At 33.5% G+C, this 17,586-nt stretch overlaps 1 protein-coding gene across 5 annotated transcripts in view; it reads right to left on the bottom strand.

Moving 5' to 3' along the window:
* SIK3 (SIK family kinase 3) overlaps window positions 1–17,586 on the bottom strand; it is a 216,685-nt gene that overhangs the window by 105,639 nt on the left and 93,460 nt on the right. For 4 of the 5 annotated variants that reach the window (XM_011383189.2, XM_023524879.1, XM_011383188.2 and 1 more), the window contains exon 2: window positions 256–372. In XM_011383189.2, coding sequence (XP_011381491.1) covers window positions 256–297 — 42 coding nt within the window. In that variant the 5' untranslated portion in view covers window positions 298–372. Of the gene's footprint in view, window positions 1–255; window positions 373–2,030; window positions 2,178–17,586 lie in introns of those variants that run through there. The other variant, XM_011383186.2, reaches the window with a different exon arrangement.

Raw genomic sequence — 17,586 nt, 5'->3', positions numbered from 1 at the left:
TTTTGTGTAATTCTCACAAAGAATGGCATCCGAGTTTTACAGAACAAATTAAAAACACTTACCTGGGTAAGACCCTAGTAGCAAATAGCCAGAAGAAACATGACTACTGAGTTGGGGAATAAAAGGGTGAGGAAAATAGTAGGATGAATATATGAACACGGAAACAAAAAGGAGTTGCAGATGTTCACCCACCCACCTTTTCTTCAAAGGCTGTTTTTTTTTTGTTGTCATACACTACACCACTAGTGATCCTACCTGGTAAAGCCTGATGATATGGGGGTGGCAAAGCATCTTCATAATTTGAACTTCCCGAAAAATCTTCTTCAAATTTTCTTCATCTAGCTGGGTCTTATCTATGATCTTGATAGCAACCTGAAAACAGAGAAGAAAAATTACTCTGATGCATTATTAAAAACAGTTTATTAAGGAAAATTAAATCTACTTTAAAACATTATATTCCACAAAATACAAGCTGCCAGCATTTTATTTACAGAATGTCAATGAAGAAAATGAATTTATCCCTTTTTAAAAGACAGGAAATGGATTTTGGTTTCAAAGGAACAGACTCCAAAAGCTAACCGGTCTTCTGCCATTTCTTAAATTTGCTCCTACAGTAAAATCCCATGACAATATTTCATTACTCCATAGATGTGGTTACAGTCTAGGCAGATCATGCTTTGGTACAGAAAATGGTATGTAGGGCCTCTTATTCAGATAAGAAGCTTATATTATAAGTACATGATGATTTAGTTAAGTTCAACTAGAAATTCCAAAGGTGTGTTCCACATCTCACCAGGTGTTTGCACAGCTCAAAAATAGTGGTGGTGGCGGTGATGGTGGTGATGGCGGTGGTGGCGGTGGTGGCGGTGGTGGTTGTGGCAGCAGCAGTTACCATATACTGAACATTGACTGTGTGTCAAACATAATTCTTAGTGCTTTGCAAGTATGAACTCATTTAAACCTCACGACACCCCATATTACTATTAACTGATTAACAAATATGGAAACTGAGACACATAGAAATTAAGAAATTTACCCAAGATTAAGTAATTTACATTTCTATGTGGTAGATTCAGGATCGAAACCCCAATGGCTTGGCTTTAAAGTCAAATTCTTAATGGTAATGCTATAAAAATCTGAAGGTCTTTCTGTACTGTATATATACTGCTTCAGCATAAAACATCTTTTTATTTTGCTCATTATTCTTAAGATATCCAGCAGCACATACATTTTAAAACAGAATGAAAGATGAAGGCCTTTTTTAAAAAATTTACTATATCTAAACTTCCTCTTTATTCTTAGTGAAATACTCAAAATATTGTAGTGCTCCAAAATATCTCTATATGTCAGTTTCAATTACTCAGTCAGCATGTAATCTATGAATATTAGTTGATGAAGTGCAAAGACTAGGTAAATATGAGCCACTTTCAATTTTTAAAATTCTATGGTTCTGTATGCTGGGAGAGGTAAAGAAAACTTACTGAAGAAAAAAAAAAAACCAAGAAAGCAAAATATAAACACTAAAAATGTTTAGTTCAAAGAAATACTGTGTGGAACTACATACATGGTAGATGAATCAAATGTATGATGACCCGCATTAAAGTAACTTAGTTTGGAGTTGTTTCAGATGTTAGAATGAGGAGTAATAGGAGACAGGCACATGAAGACAAATTTTAGCTCCATTCAAAGAGTCTATAAGCCTTGCCTAATGATAGAATGAGCTGGGAGTAGCTTGAGCTACAAAAAATTCATCAGACACTGCCTTAACTTCAAGGAGCTCACAATCAATTAGGGAAAGAAATATGTGAAACAGACAACAGTATAGCACTAGAAATACAATCAATCAAGCTATGAATAAGGTATAATGGTAGAACAGAGGATAGAGTATGACCTTCACCTGGGAGAAAAAATTAGACATAGGGAAAGATTTTGCAAAGAAGGCATAATTCAAGAAGGGAAAAGAATGGGGATAGGCAGAAAAGAGGGTAGCAAGTATTATGATAAAAAGCAGAATCATTAACAAATCTCACCAGCTGATTGATCTCCTATAGGAAGTCTTGAACCATATGAGCCCTGACCACTAGCATTTCTACTTCTCATTACTGTGTCAAGTCACATACAGGACCTTAATTCCAGCAACTGGTCCAGCTTCTGCACCTGGTTCTCTAAGAACAGCTCTCGAAATAAAAAAAAAAAAAAAATCAAAATCACAGTACACAATGTCCTTTAACAGAACAATTATCTGGGTCTTAATAGTAATTAATAAAATCTTACACACGAATAGCACGTTATAGTTTGCAGAGTACTTTCATATATATAACCAGCTTAGAAACTCACAGATATATGGCCATAGCAGAGTGTTTCCCAACAGTTGTTGTGGAAATGGGTTACAGGTATACCCAAGGCCATGGATAGGTGACAGTGGATCACCTCCAGTCTGAAGGAACCTTGTCTGTTTACCTCAGAAAAATATTAACAATTTCTGTGCACAGAAGGTTGGGAAGCACTACTAGGATTTGCCGATCATCAGTGTCTAAGGACTGGGCCTGAAATCCCCTATTCTGTCCGTGCCTACTAATGGATGGCATAGAAAAAGTAACAGTGGGTAGCGAGTAGAGGAACAGAATGAGGGCCTGCAATGCATCTGACTGTATTTTAAACACTTTTTCACCCCCAAGACAGTACTGGGTCACATTGTAACTGGGAGTGTCATACAGTGGGACCTCCTGATTCACAGTGGACTCATTCTGAATTTCATTTGCATTCTGAGGCAACAGGACTTTCATAAAAATAAAGAGAAAACCTAATCATCTATAAGGATGAAGCTGGCTATTAAGAACTTGTAACATATGTTATGCACTTAATAGTTTTAATTTAATAAAGATAGTAGCATAGTATGGATGTAGTTTTACATTTCTAACTTCACATAAAGGGAATATGGTTCTACATATTGAAATGTATTCTTATCTTTTCAGAGAAAATTGCATTAAGTATAATCTGTTCTTAGAAGGTGGACACAGAGAGGTTTTAAAAAAATAAAACATCAAATTCCTGTCTAGTCTTCAGTGAGATTCAAGATTCCACAAGACACAGAAAGGTAAAGCTTTGCCTAGCAGCTGAATATAGTGTCAAAAGGAAAGATTCTGGTGTCCAGCTGCCTAGATTCAAAATCTTAGAATTATCCCTTAATGTATAACTTTGAGCAAGTTATTTTTTCCTATGGCTCCTTATCTATAAAATGCGGGCAACAATAAAACCTACATTAAAGGTTGCTGGAGATTAACTAGGCTAACACATGCAGCCTGCTTAGTATAATGCCTGGCATGTGGTAAACACACAATATACATTAATTACAGGTACTGCTATTATTTATTTGACTGTTCTAAAATCAAGCCTTGAAATTCAGGCAATCCTTGGCAAAGATTGGATTTGCATCACTAAGCAACATAATCCAGAATCTGAAACACATCAATTCCTTACTCAAGGGGTGAGTTGCGGGGTGGTGGGGCAAGAAGCAAAATAGCTAAAAATTTGTGGACAGCATTAGGAACCAACTAGCTGCTTCCAGCTGATGTGGAAAGAACATGGAAGGAATGGAACTGGGAAAAAATTGCATTCCATTCAGGAAAGTCACACTGAGCCACAGGTTGGAACCCACAGCAAGACCTGATCCTGAGGGCTGTGCCAGAGAGAGAGTGGTTGGCTTCTTCATGGCAGGCCAGCCCCTCTTCCTAAAGTTCAGCTCCCACCAAAGCTGCAAACTGGAAAGTGGAGGTTATCTAAAAAGTGGAAAAACACTGATGAAACAGAAACTACCAAGTCGAGTAGTTGGCAAGCAGGTATGATTATTTCGAGAACACCTGAAGAGATCAAGGATCATGAATTTTTACTGCTACCAATTATTGGAGGATATACTATAAAGGTTTTACCTTAAAGTATACATCAATTGCTTGAAAGATTAAAGGTCTATAGCAAAAGGTAAACTGGCATGTATATAGAAGATAAACTCTCAAAGAATGTTTTTAGATTGGTGTTGAACATTTATGAATCACGTACATGTACTCATATATGAAAGGCATACCAACGAAACATCTAACACATTACCAAGAGACCATGTATTCCTTAAGTTTGCCTGTTGTACATATAGTTCTTTTATCTTGCAAAGAGCACGATTTTGTAAATTGACACTAATATTAATTAAAGAAGGCATTGTATCCAATGTGTTGCTAAATAGATACAGATTGTAGGAGTCCTTAAGAATGCCCCTACCCAAGATATTTCCATTCAAAAACTACTTTTTCAATTGTCACGTGGTACAAAAAAAAATTAAATTTTTATTATTCATTCTAGAAGGGGAAAACTAGCCATTTCCCACTCTTAAGTATCACTTCTAAACCACAGTTCCTTTAACTCTTACCTCATTTTTGCAAGCACAGTAATGCTTATAGGGAATGAAGTTGAAAAAAAAAAAAGTGGTTTCTTCACAACAGGCAATAATATACTTGTATATCCTGACACCACATTCAAGGCAAGATAAGGTGACAATAAATACCAATGAGCCAAGGAAAAGTTCAGTATTACGATCAAAACAAATCACTCTTCCTCCCCACCCATCAGAAATGAGTAGGTCTCTTCACTAAGGGATATGCTATGACAAACGGACAGTACTACTTAGGAAGAAAACGCAAAGATCTCAAGTGCTAAAATTCCTCCAGAAAAAGAGAAAGACCACTCCCTTAAACTAGTATGCAGATACATGCACAATAATTTCACAGAATACAGTAAAAAAACTGAATGCTTTAAAGAAGGTAAAACATTATGACAGCATGAAAAAAGTTTATTTTTTCAATATTCTTTTAAGAAAAGCTCTACTTCCTACTGAAATGCTTAAAACTTAGGTAGATATCAAACTTTTGGCCATTGTGAATTATTTTCTATGGGGTTGTTTTTACATGTCAAAAATGAAAATGGTAACTATCTCACTGATAAAATTGTTTTTATATATCAAAATGAGAATGGGAACTATCTCACTGATAAAACTGATTACATGTAGAAATAATATGTTAGGCTAAATAAAATATATTGTTAAAACTAATTTCAATAAAAATGTAACCTATGGAATGGCAGAAAATATTTGCAAACCACATATCTGGTAATATCCAAAATACAATAGGAATTCATATAACTAAACATCAAAACAAATTTTTTTAATGGGCAAAGGACCTAAATAGACATTTTTCCAAAGAAGACATACGAATAGCCAACGGGTACGTGAAAAGGTGCTCAACATCATTAATCATTTGGGAAATGCAAATCAAAACCTTAATGAGATACCACCTCACACTTGTTAGTATGTCTATTATCAAAAAGACAAAAGATACCAAATGCTGGCAAGGAAATGGAGCAAAGGGAACACTTGTACACTGTTGGTGGGACTAAAACTGGTACAGCCACTATGGAAAACAGTAGAGTGGTTCCTCAAGTAATTAAAAATAGAACTGCCATATGATCCTGCAATCTCACTTCTGGGTATGCATCCTAAGGAAACTAAATCATTATCTCAAAGAGGTATCTGTACTCCCATGTTCATAGCCGCACTGCTCACGATGACCAAGGTATGGAAACAACCTAAGTGACCATCAACAGATGAACAGATAAAGAAAATGTGATATACAGATGAGCGTGTGCGCACATGTACACACACAGGAATACCATTCAGCCTTAAAAAGGAATGTTGTCATTTTCAACATGAATGAACCTGGAGGGCATTCTGCTAAGTGAAATAAGCCAGAGAAAGACAAGATAAACACCACATTACCACATGGTATCATTTATATTTGAAATCTTAAAAAAAAAAAAGGTCAAACTCATAGAAACAGAAAGTAGAAAAGTGGTTTGCCAGGGGCTGAGAGGTGGGGGAAATAGGGAAAAGCTGGTAAAAGGGTACAAACTTTCAGTTATAAGATGATTAAGGTCTGAAGATCTCATGTAAAACATGGTGACTACAGTTGATAACACTGTATTGTACAACTGAAATTTGCTGAGAGTAGAACTTAAATATTCTCACCAAAAACAAAACTAAACAAAAACAGAAGAGGCAATGTGATGAATATGTTAATTAACTTGAGGTAGGGGAGGGTCTTTTCACAACATATACATGTATCATATCATCACATTAAACACTTTAAATAGCTTATAATTTTATTTGTCAATTATGCCTCAGTAAAGCAGGGGGAAAAATAATTTCATCTGTTTCTTTTTAATTTTTTAAATAAAATTTTAAATTATACATGTGGTCCTCATTTTATAGGACAGCACTGGTCTAAATGATGCCAATAAGCTACTAGTTAAAGCAGGTATTCCATGAAAATGACTTATGAAATACTTGACTCAATATTGAGAATTGCCAGTTAACTATCTTGAAGAAACTTGGCAGGCTGCAAGGCACTCAATGCTCAAACAGTGCTTGGGAGAGAATCTTAAGGTCTCAAAAGTTGCATTCCAAGAACTCAATTTAATTCCATTAAAAAATGTTTATTGGACAACTGACTGGCTTAATGTAGTGCCCTTGTGCAGCTCACTAGCAGCTCTCAACAGGAGCTCTGTGAGAGAATTAAGTTTTACACGCTGAAGAAAGTAGTTCTCAAACTTTTTGGTCTCAGGACACCTTCTCTAATAAATTGAGAACCCTCAAAGAACTTTTGTTTATATAAGTAATATCCATCTATATTCACTTAGAAATTGGATTACAATTAAAACCAGAAATTGAAACAAATCTTTAAAACAATACAAAAACACACTTTTCATCAGCCATCAGAGTAATTGTATCATCATATATCATGTATTCTCTCAAAATCTCCACTGTTTAACTGCGAAAGAATGAGGTGATAAACGAAAATAATGTTTGAATATTTATGAAAAGAATTTTGACCTCAGGGACTCACTGAAAGAATTTTGAAGACTCTAGAGTACCTAGATCAAACTTTGGGATTAACTGCCCTAAGTCATCATTATATATAATGAATTAACTTCTCTCCTATGTATCTAGAATGTTACCAACTTTGGGAACACTGAGAAAATAGTCACTCAGATTTCTTTCCACAGGACTTATTTCATTCTATAGGATTTAATTCATTCCCAGTTGAGAATGGCTCTAGAAAAAGAATTCAAATGCCTTTGTAATCAAACTTGATGAAAAACCTTTTTTCTTTCTAATTGACTAGAAAATAGAACTATTATCAGATTTAAAGAAACTCCAAACCACCACAAGCTACAGAAGCTAGACTATAAGGCTAAACCTTAAACCTGCCAGGCACTAAATGACCATGATTAATGATGTGCCACGTGGCTACAGTTGGGATGTAGGCTGGCCATATTCTTGGGAAGATCCTGACCTTTGCACTGGAACCAACCAAGAAGAAGTCCATATATTAGTTTGTAATAAATATCAAATCAAGTAATAAAGGGTAAAGCAAAGATGTATATTTGGAAAGAAGAGATTATTCTATCTATTTTACACACCAAACTGTTTCTGGGAAAATATGCAGCTGTCAAGTCTAAGGCATGACTGAGATGTTCGGATTCTAGCTAACTCCAGACAGGAGGACTCAACATGACCACCAAAAATAAGAGTCAGCCAGCTCTTAGTGAACCCCATAGGAAATAGTTTAAAATATCCAGCAGGTCTTTAGGTGACTTTTATTTTTCTATACTTCTCTGTTTGGGCTGTACTGAACGGTGAAAATAAAATAGTTCATTGCATTTACAAAGTCTGGGGGATAGAGAACTGAGATCTTACTGAAGTGAGAAAATATACCATGAAACATGCATTATTCTTGGAAGCATTTCTACGGTGGAACGTGGGATACTGTGCATAATCAATAAATAGAAGTTTTCTGGTAATTACTTGGAACTCGAGGCATAAAAGTGAAATTTTTTAAGACAAAAAGAAAATGATTTCTCAGTTCCAATAATTTCCATCTGGTTGCCATTTACCCTTGTAGAAAACAGAAGTCCTAGGAGTGTCTCTAACATAACGAGCAACTCTCTCAGCCAAACTGACATTATTATTGTTGTTGTTATTTTAGCATTTACACAGTGCCAGCAACATTTATATGCTTTATGGAACATTAAATGAACTCCAGGCCTGTAGGTTTAATACTTAAATGAACCGGACAAAAAGATATTTTTTTTAAAAAGGGGGGGATGGGAAGTGGAGAAGAGAAAAAAGTTGGTAATAACAATTATGGTAAGGTAAAAATTATTTACAAAATACCAGTATCCATTCCATTTTCAGCTATTTATTTTAGATTGACCAAATCTTGGAAGTTTAAGAAGATTTAGAATGAGACTGATAGCTTAATTCTAAGACTAGAGTGCTCTTAAAAAGGATGCCCTGAAGCCCTTAATGGAAAAGCAGAAAAGAGAAGAGCAGGAAGGAGGGAAAGGGCCTAAAGAAGAATGCAGGCGAATTGGAGGGACTGGGCAGAAAAGCATTATTAGCACAATGGGAAAGAAAAAGGTAAAAGCTAAGTTCAAAGTGGCTACCAAAGAAAGACATATCTAAGAAAATGTACAATGAAAAAATAATGATTGTTACAGAAATATTTTTAAATAAAATTTTAAAAAAGGAGCAGCAGTTAGTGCAAGAAAAATTTTAAAGTTACAGTGGGAAATTAATCTATGAAAGAAAAAATTTTAGTCACAGAGAAAAAAGATTAGACATCCGGGAAAAGAACTTGGCATTGGCCTGAACTGTGAAGTTAGAAAGAGGCAGAAAGCTGAATGAATTTTAAGATAAATTTTCTTAATGAAGTGCACGCTACTCTTTCCTGGAGTGCCAGCTCATAGGTAAAAATAACAAAGACTCAGAAGAATTGTGATCTTCCCCAAAACAGCATTTGTCAAGGAGCCTGTGTACTGTTAAGCATTTAGATAGAGTACCTACAACACTCAAAAGCTTTTTAAAGCAGCTGGAAAGAAAGCTAAACTCAACTGGCACTGCAAAACTTTCTTAAACTTCCCCATTGGAGATTTATTACATTGAGTATCTTGCTAACCATACAATGGTAGTATTGTTCTTTGTGAACAAAGTCACCAACAGTTCATATTTTAAATTTTCTTAAATTATATTAACATAGCCTGTAGTAGCAGGAGGTTGGGTGAACCAAAGAAACATAAATTCAGCTGAAAAACTATCCTAAATTTCTCACATCTTTATATCTCCCAACTATTTGGTAATGAAGACTAAGGGAAAACAGGAAACAATCTCCATTACTGGATAGCATCTTGCCCTCCCTATTTCTGAAACTTACATCCCTAGATGCCAGTACTGTGAGCTAATTGTCAAGATATACTTCTTTGTCAAACCATGCATTTCTAGTCTGAATAGTTATGACACTGGGCAGTCTTCTCTGTGGCAGCCCAGAGTTAAAAAGCCAGCTTCCCTGTGCCTATCAGGAACAGTACACCAAATATCTTCTGAGGGGCTTTCCTAATCACAGCTGTATACCATTAGTGATGGCAGAAAATGCCCCTCTGGGATTCCATCAAAATGGAAATATTTTGTGTGATGGCATTTTGCATTTATTCTGACTTCAATAAGTTCCCTATATTTAGTAGTCATCACATTTACATTCCATAATAAACGTTTGTTCTTCTTGTGCTGAACAGTGAAGTTTTAGTAACTCAAATCGCTCCCATGAAAAGTCTGATCACAGACATGAATTAATTTTCAAATTTCTGATATTTATTTTAAAGATAGGAGGGGGACAATTGATAAACAACACTGCCATAGAAAAGAAATGAAAAACTATTCCATTAAAATATATATTATGTAAAATGTAGATATCATATATACATTAATATTACACTCACATTAAATGTAAAAACACGACTACGTGAAGTATGTGCTTAATAAAATGGAGTTAACATTTAATAAAATTGTTCATCTTTTCCCTTACCAGGATTACATGCATCTTAAATTCTAACCTATGATAGTTCTACATTGACATTACTGTGCAAGTCTAGAATTTGGAAAAGCTGCTAAAGCACCATAGCACCACAGATTTTACTTTAAAGTTTGAACCATTAAATTTATTTTAATCAATTATTAAGCAAAAACCAACCTATTATACTGTCTAATGGGCCCTCTTTTGATCTAATGACAATACTCCTTTTAAGCAAATTAATGACCCCTAATTCACTGCCAAAGAGACCCAAAAGACTCTCCAGACATCAGATATAGTTTCATTTAAAATAAACATATTTGCCTAAATAGCTTTATAGAAAATAACAGATCCTGAGAAACTCTATCTAGAAAATCAAAAGGAATGAGATTTATGAGATGAGAAAATGAGAGAAGAATGTAGATAGCTGGAAGGAAATAAAATGTTAATCGATAATTATTAATGTTATTATAATTGATAACTATTAATGTTATTTAATTGATAATTAAATAATGTTAATTATTTTTAGTATTTCATACTAAAAATAATTATCCCTCTACATTTAAAAGTTCTCTTGAATTTTCCCGAGGTCTCTGAGTCGCAGATTTCTATAGAGATAACACGGGCATTCTTTGAAACAAAGTCTAAGAAAACCCCTCCAGTAAATCCAGTGTACTTTTCTAAATAGAATATGGCACAGAATAAAGAGTTCAGCGTAGGGAAGACTGAAAAGCTAACGATACAGTAGTAGAATCTTTTTCTCTCTGAACGAAATTTCGTAGAAACCTTCATACACAAAGCAGGAGAAAAAAAATCTATTCTAGTTAACCTTGGGTAAGAAAGTCAGAGACAAAACTTTTTAGAATGTCAGGGTTCAGAAGAACAATTTGGAAGTCACTGGGACAGCAAAAAGAGCACTGGACTGAGAGGTAGGATCTAGAGTTCAATTCTCAAATCCATTTCTAAGAAATGTTTGTGACTTTGTGCAAATCACCTTACCTCTAATAGTCCTCAGTGTCCTCATTTATTAAACAAAAGGGTCTGTATGCCTGTATGAAGCTTGAAAACAGTTATCAAAACAAGGTTCTCACTGTGCCTATTCATAATTAGAACTCTGAGAGATTTGAGTTTAGTTTCTTTTAAATTTTTTTTTAAGTTCTAAAATTCATTCAAATAAAATAAATCAGAATCACTAGTTAGATAACTCTTAATCTTAAACAATGAAAACATTCAAATCATCTAGTTTCATAGTACTATATAATGCAGGACCATATGATAATAAGCAGAAAGATGCATTTAGTACATCTGAAATAATGTCGGTGAATAAGCTCTTAAGTCTTAATTACCTTTCTTATATTAAACAGCAATTAAATACATTAAAGTAAAGCATAATACCACTGTTTACCTAGGGAAGCCTTGGCTGTTGCAGCTAATATTTTCACTACTGGTACAGTCAATGTCTCCTATTGTTAATATTAATTACGCTAAATAATATTGATATTAATTTCCATCCAACTTGAAGAACAATGATAAACTAAATTAAATAAAATGTGATACAGGCCACAAATAAGCCAAAAGAATTAAACTATAAATTACAACTTAACTAGGAAGATGCTAAACAGAAACCAAAAACCCAAGTCTAAGAATCTTGTATACGTTATCCAAATTTGATAAAGTTTCCATCTATAAGAAGGTTAGAAATTAGAAAAATGAAGTGTAAAGTTTAGTTCATTTTATATTTTTTTCTTTGTTTTATACAAGTTCATTCCAATATATTAAAAATAAACATAATAAGAACAGCTAAAATACATTGAGCACTTAATATGTGCCAAGGCATTGGTACCTTTTTTACTTTATATTATAAAAATTTTCAAATTTATACAAAAGTAGACAAAGTAATATAATTAAACCATCAATCAGCATTAACAGCTATTAACTCACTGCCAATTCTGCTTCATCCATACCTCCACCAATTTCCTCCAAAATCCCAATCATCATTATCATTTCATCTGTAAATATTTCAATATGTATTTCTAAAAGGACTCTATTTTTAACACAGAACCATGGAACCATTATCGCACTTGAAAAAATGAACAATAATTACAGACATTTAACTCTGAATCTTCACAACAACCCTACGAAGTAGATACTATTATTCCTATTTAAAACTGATGCACACATCATTGAAGTAATCTGCTGAGGTCATATTGTACAAAATAGCAGAGACAGGATTTGAATCCAGGCAATTGAGCTCCAGAACCTGAGCTCTGAACTATACTAAGTTTTACTGCCTCTCAAAACTAGATTTTATGGTAATGAATTCTTAAACATAAACATAGAAAACTGACTAATAAAGGAATGAATGATGGACAACACCAAAGTCAGCAAAATTTTGAAAAAGAAAAATATGTCACAGTACCTCACCCCTCCTCCAAATTCTTTCTTCTACCTTCTGCAGGTATACTCCATGAACAACTCTATCGTCCTTCATTTAACATAATGCCAATTATTATAAGGTTTATTCTTTTCACTACAATGAGTTCTACTGAGTCAAACTGACATTTTAGATGTACTTCCATGGCTAACTTTCATCAAAAGAGGCTCACTGGATGTAGTCCTACTCAAAAGTAAATATTCTTTACATAAGTCATATAATATGTAGCAGACGGGTGACCAATCTTCAATGATTCCACACACACATAATGATACACAAATTCAAGAACTGTGTACAATTTCTCTAGAACCTAAGGATAGCCTCCAGTCAACAGCCAGCAACAAGTCAGTCATAAAGCCACAAGAAAATAAGTTCTACCAATAGCCTGAATAATCTTAGAAATAGGTTCTTCCGAATTTGAACCTCCAGATGAGAAACAATCCATCCAATGCCTTGACTACAGCTTTTGAAATCCTGAGCCTAGGCTCAGCTAAGCCACACCAGGACTACTGACCTACAAAAATGGTGAGACAATAAATGTGTGCTGTTTTAAGCTATTAAGTTTTTGGTAAGTATATACCTATGGTTCATTATGATGTAGGTGATTCTAATCTCTAAGAAATTCTAGGCCAAGGAAATCTTTCACAACTTATGGAACAAATCTAGGAATTTCAAAATAGAGTTCAAGCATGGGAACAGAATTGAAGCTCACTCTTTAGAAAAGCTTTGGTCTACCTTATAGGTATTTGAGCAAATCCATTCTATGTAAACATAAGTAAGCTCTCCATCTGAAAAAAGTTAATCATTCCAGACTCATTAATTTTCAAAAGTTACTTTTGTCAACTGCAAAAATGGCATCAAAAGCATATGTATCTAATGACTTCCTTTCAAAAAGGACAATATGGAAGGAGGGAAGCAGGGTAAATAACTTTACAGTGGAGAAACCTCACAAACAGGATCTTGGCCAGGTGCTCCAGGTCAATACCAACAGCGATAAGTCATGTTGAGAGTACCTACCATGGATATGATGTGATAAAAAAGGCACTTTACCTTTGTGATGTTCTTCCCTAAGACCTATAATCTCAGTCTAATCATGACAAAGACATCAGAAAAATTCCAACCGAAGGACATTCTAACAAAATACCTGAACAGTACTCCTCAAAACTATCAAGGTCATTAAAAACAAGAGAAACATGGGAAAACTGTCTCAGCCAAGAACAGCCTAAGGATATATGATGATCAAATGTAATGTTGTATCCTACAATGAATCCTGACACAGAAAAAGAGACATTAGATAAAAAAATAAAGAAATCTGAATAAACCATGGACTTTAGTTAATAATAATATATTAGTACTGACTCATTATGACAAATGTACCATACTAATAATGTAAGGTATTAATAACAGGTGAAATGGAGTGTGAAATATTGGAACTCTGTATTGTATTTAATGACTTTTTGTAAATCTAAAACTACTGTAAAATAAAAAGTTTATTAAATTTTGAAATCAAGCATAACCATCTAATTTGAAACTTCATAGTGGAATACTCTGCTCTTCTGGCACTACATTCAAGTTCAGTTTCATACTATTTTGTTAGATAATTTCTTTTTAATGTCACAGACACCAGTAGAGTTTTCTGCTCTATTCTCGATTCAGATACCCAGACAGCGCAATAAATTTAACGTTTTACACTAGACATATATTCAGGACCAAAATAAATTTCCACATGAAGAATATTTTAGAATCATTTTTAAATTTTAATAATCTTTTTTTTTTTTTACACAGTTTTGTGACCCTGACAGCAAGTCACGAACAATTAAATTTCGCCTTATAGTAGAGTGATGTGGGGTACTGGAAAATAAGTTTTCTCAATGGAACTGCTTCCTTTTAGTTAGTAATGTAAGTTAAAGAACTCATCATGGCTTTTTGTTTGCCTTTACAGAGAGAAAGTCAAAGCTAAGTGAACTGTGGTAGCTACAACTGGCCTATGTTTTCAGGTAAAATATCCACCACCCTTCTTCCATATACTATTTGGCTTTTATTCTTTTAAATTTATTTTAAAGTTTTAGTCTATAGATCTTTTACTAAAGATACCTGAAATTCTTTCCAAAAGTAGACTTAAAAAAAAACTTGCAAATATTTAGCAAGAGTAAGGACAAGAAATTCATTAACAAAACAAATAAGCATATTAGTATTTCTCCTTAGCAAACATTTCCTTGTATTCTAGCTCTTTTTTTTAAATAAACAGCTTGAGATATTATTCACAAACCATATAATCACTCATTTAAAGTGCACAATTAGATGTTTTTTAGTATGTTCACAGGGCAGTACAACTATCACAGCAATCTAATGTTGAACATTTTCCCCCAAAAAGAAACCCTGTATCCATAGGCCGTCACCACGCATTCACCATTCAATTCCTTACCACCCCTAAGCAACCACTAACCTACTTTCTGTCTCTATAAATTTACCTATACTAAACATTTCAAAAAATGGATTTACCCAATATGTGGTCTTTTATGACTTGTTTCTTTCACTTAGCATAATGTTTTAAAGAAGCATCCATGTTTGTAGCATGTGTCAGCACTTCATTACTTTTTACTGTCAAATATTATTCCATTGTATGGATATACTTTTTAATTATTCATTCATCAGTTGACAGACATCTGGGTTTTTTCCACATTTTGGATATTATGAACAATGTTGCAATGAACATTCACATAAAATTTTTGTGTGGATATGTTTTAATTTCTCTTGGATTTGTACCTAAGAGTAGAATCCTGGGTCATATGGTAACTCCATATAAAATAATTTTTGGAAATTTTAAAGATATCACAAAGTAGCTACATAATTTTACTTTCCCACCAATAATGCGAGAGAAGGTTCTAATTTCTCCACATCCTTCCCAATGCTTGTTATTTTCCATCTTTTTTATTATAGCCACACTGAGTAGTCTCTCATTGTGGTTTTTTCATTTTCCTAATGATTAATGATGTTGAGTATCTTTTAATGTGTTTACTGAACAGCTGTATACCTTCTTTGTTCATTTTTTAATTAGGTTGCCTTTTATAATTGAGTTGTAAGAGTTCTTTATATATTTTGAATATAAATTCCTTATCAGATATGTAATTTGCAAATATTTTCTCCCATTCTGTGGGTTGTTTTCACATTTTTGATGGTATTGTTTGCAGCAAAGTTTTTAATTTTGATGTAGTCAAATTTATGTTTTTTTTCTTTTGTTTCTTGTGTTTTTTTCTAAGAAACCATTTTCTAACTCCAGATTACAAAGATTTACTCCTATATTTTCTTCTGAGTTTTATATTTTTAGCTCTTAAATTCATATCTTTGATCCATTTTGAGTTCGTTTTTATGGTATAAAGCAGGGGTCCAATTTCACTCTTTTTCATGTGGATATCCAGTTTTCCCAGCATCGTTGTAGAAAAAAACTGTTCTTTCTCCATTCAATTGCATTGGCACCCTTATCAGAAGTCAAATGACCATAAATATAAGGGTTATTTCTGAGCTACTGAATCTAATCCATTGATCTATACATGTCTATCCTTACACACTCTGTTATCTCCTAGTTCTCGATATTCTAGATATTGACATTCACCTTACTCTGTTAAGGATGATGTTTATTACACAAAACAATGTGTTTTGTAAAGTCCCAAGCACCCGATAAAGGAATAGGAACCAGAACCCAGTTGTGATTTACCAACTGTCAATGAGCCAAACCAAAAAGATTTTTGTATGTGGTTTAGGGGAAACTGTCTTTATGATTAAAAAAAAAAAATCAATGGACAAAATGAAGATTAAAAATTGGGATGAAAATAACCTACCAACTTATCAAAATAACAATAAGGAAACAGAACTAAGACAGACTGGAGTAACAGTTACTAGGCAACCACATGATAACAATGGGATGACTAGTCCAAACTATTATTCCAATTGATTCATTTACGAATTTATAAGTGTGTATGTTTAGATCCCAACTACTTCTTAAAAAAAAAAAAAAAAAAAAAAGGACTGAGGTGTTTACAAAATCGAATATATGAAATAAGGTAATTTAAAAGAAAAGCAAGTCAGCACATTTTTTAATTCTTATTTTCCCAAAGCCAAAGTGCCTCTGGGAAATAGTCAAACATTTCCAGATCAGCAGACATACAGAGGATTCACCAGCATCAATTTTATTAGTCTACAAGATATATACACATGGGGAAACCTCTAATGTATGAGAAAGGAACAAACTGTGTTAGACTCTTCAAAGAACAACAGATATACGAAGTTCTGGACCTCACCTCCCCAAATCTCTGCTTTTTAACCAAAAATAAATAAATAAATAAATAGATAGATAGACAGATAGATAGATAGATAAAATAAAATAACAACAATAATAAAGAAAGCTAGGGTTTCTTTGTCCTTTGGCTTCTCCTGAGTAGGTCAGGTCTGTGTATAATTATTGGGTTTCACATTCCTTCAGAAAAGGAAGAGATGTCAGTGCATGGAGAATTTTAATAAACAGTAGACTCAGGTTAGGGGTAAAGGCAAAACAGTGCCTCTACTGACTAAAAAAATAAATAAACAAATGAAGAAAAGAATCTTTTGTTTTTAACAATAGTTGGCCAATTTTAAGACAAGTAGAATAAGAAAGAGGCTTAATTTCTTATTCTAAGGCTTCCACCACTGAACTTGAACTTGTGAATAAATCCTCTTGGTTTCATCTTCTTCCTAGGCATGCTCCCTAGCTGGCAGGGTTGACATAAAGAAATGGTGAAAATTAAATTCAAAATATATTTACTGGAGAATTTTATAGGCAAGAACACTTACCAAAAGGTTTGTTAAGAAACAGTATTTGCATTACTAAAATTCTTTCCTTAGAAAAAGAATCATAGCAGGGTTCTTTTCAATAACTTGTTCATAGAAATTTTTATTGCAAAATACATCATACAAACCTGTGTGCTTTTCCTGCCACCCTTAATCTATCCTAAAATTTATGTTATCTTTCTTCTGCTTTTCTTTATAATCTTAGCATATAAGTATCATTAAACAATCTATTATTTAGATTTGTCTGTTCTTAAACTTTATGTAAATAGAATCATAATTATTATATTTACTATTCCTCCATGAAGATGCATGTAATGGTACCCAATTTACTTTATACTAGTCATTCTTTTATAAATATACAAATTTATTTCTTGCTTTATA

Source organism: Pteropus vampyrus, unplaced genomic scaffold, assembly GCF_000151845.1.
Source record: "Pteropus vampyrus isolate Shadow unplaced genomic scaffold, Pvam_2.0 Scaffold505, whole genome shotgun sequence".
Classification (NCBI taxonomy): Eukaryota; Metazoa; Chordata; class Mammalia; order Chiroptera; family Pteropodidae; genus Pteropus; species Pteropus vampyrus.
The sequence above is the reverse complement of the archived record's forward strand: the minus strand, read 5'-3'. Positions and strand labels throughout refer to the sequence as shown.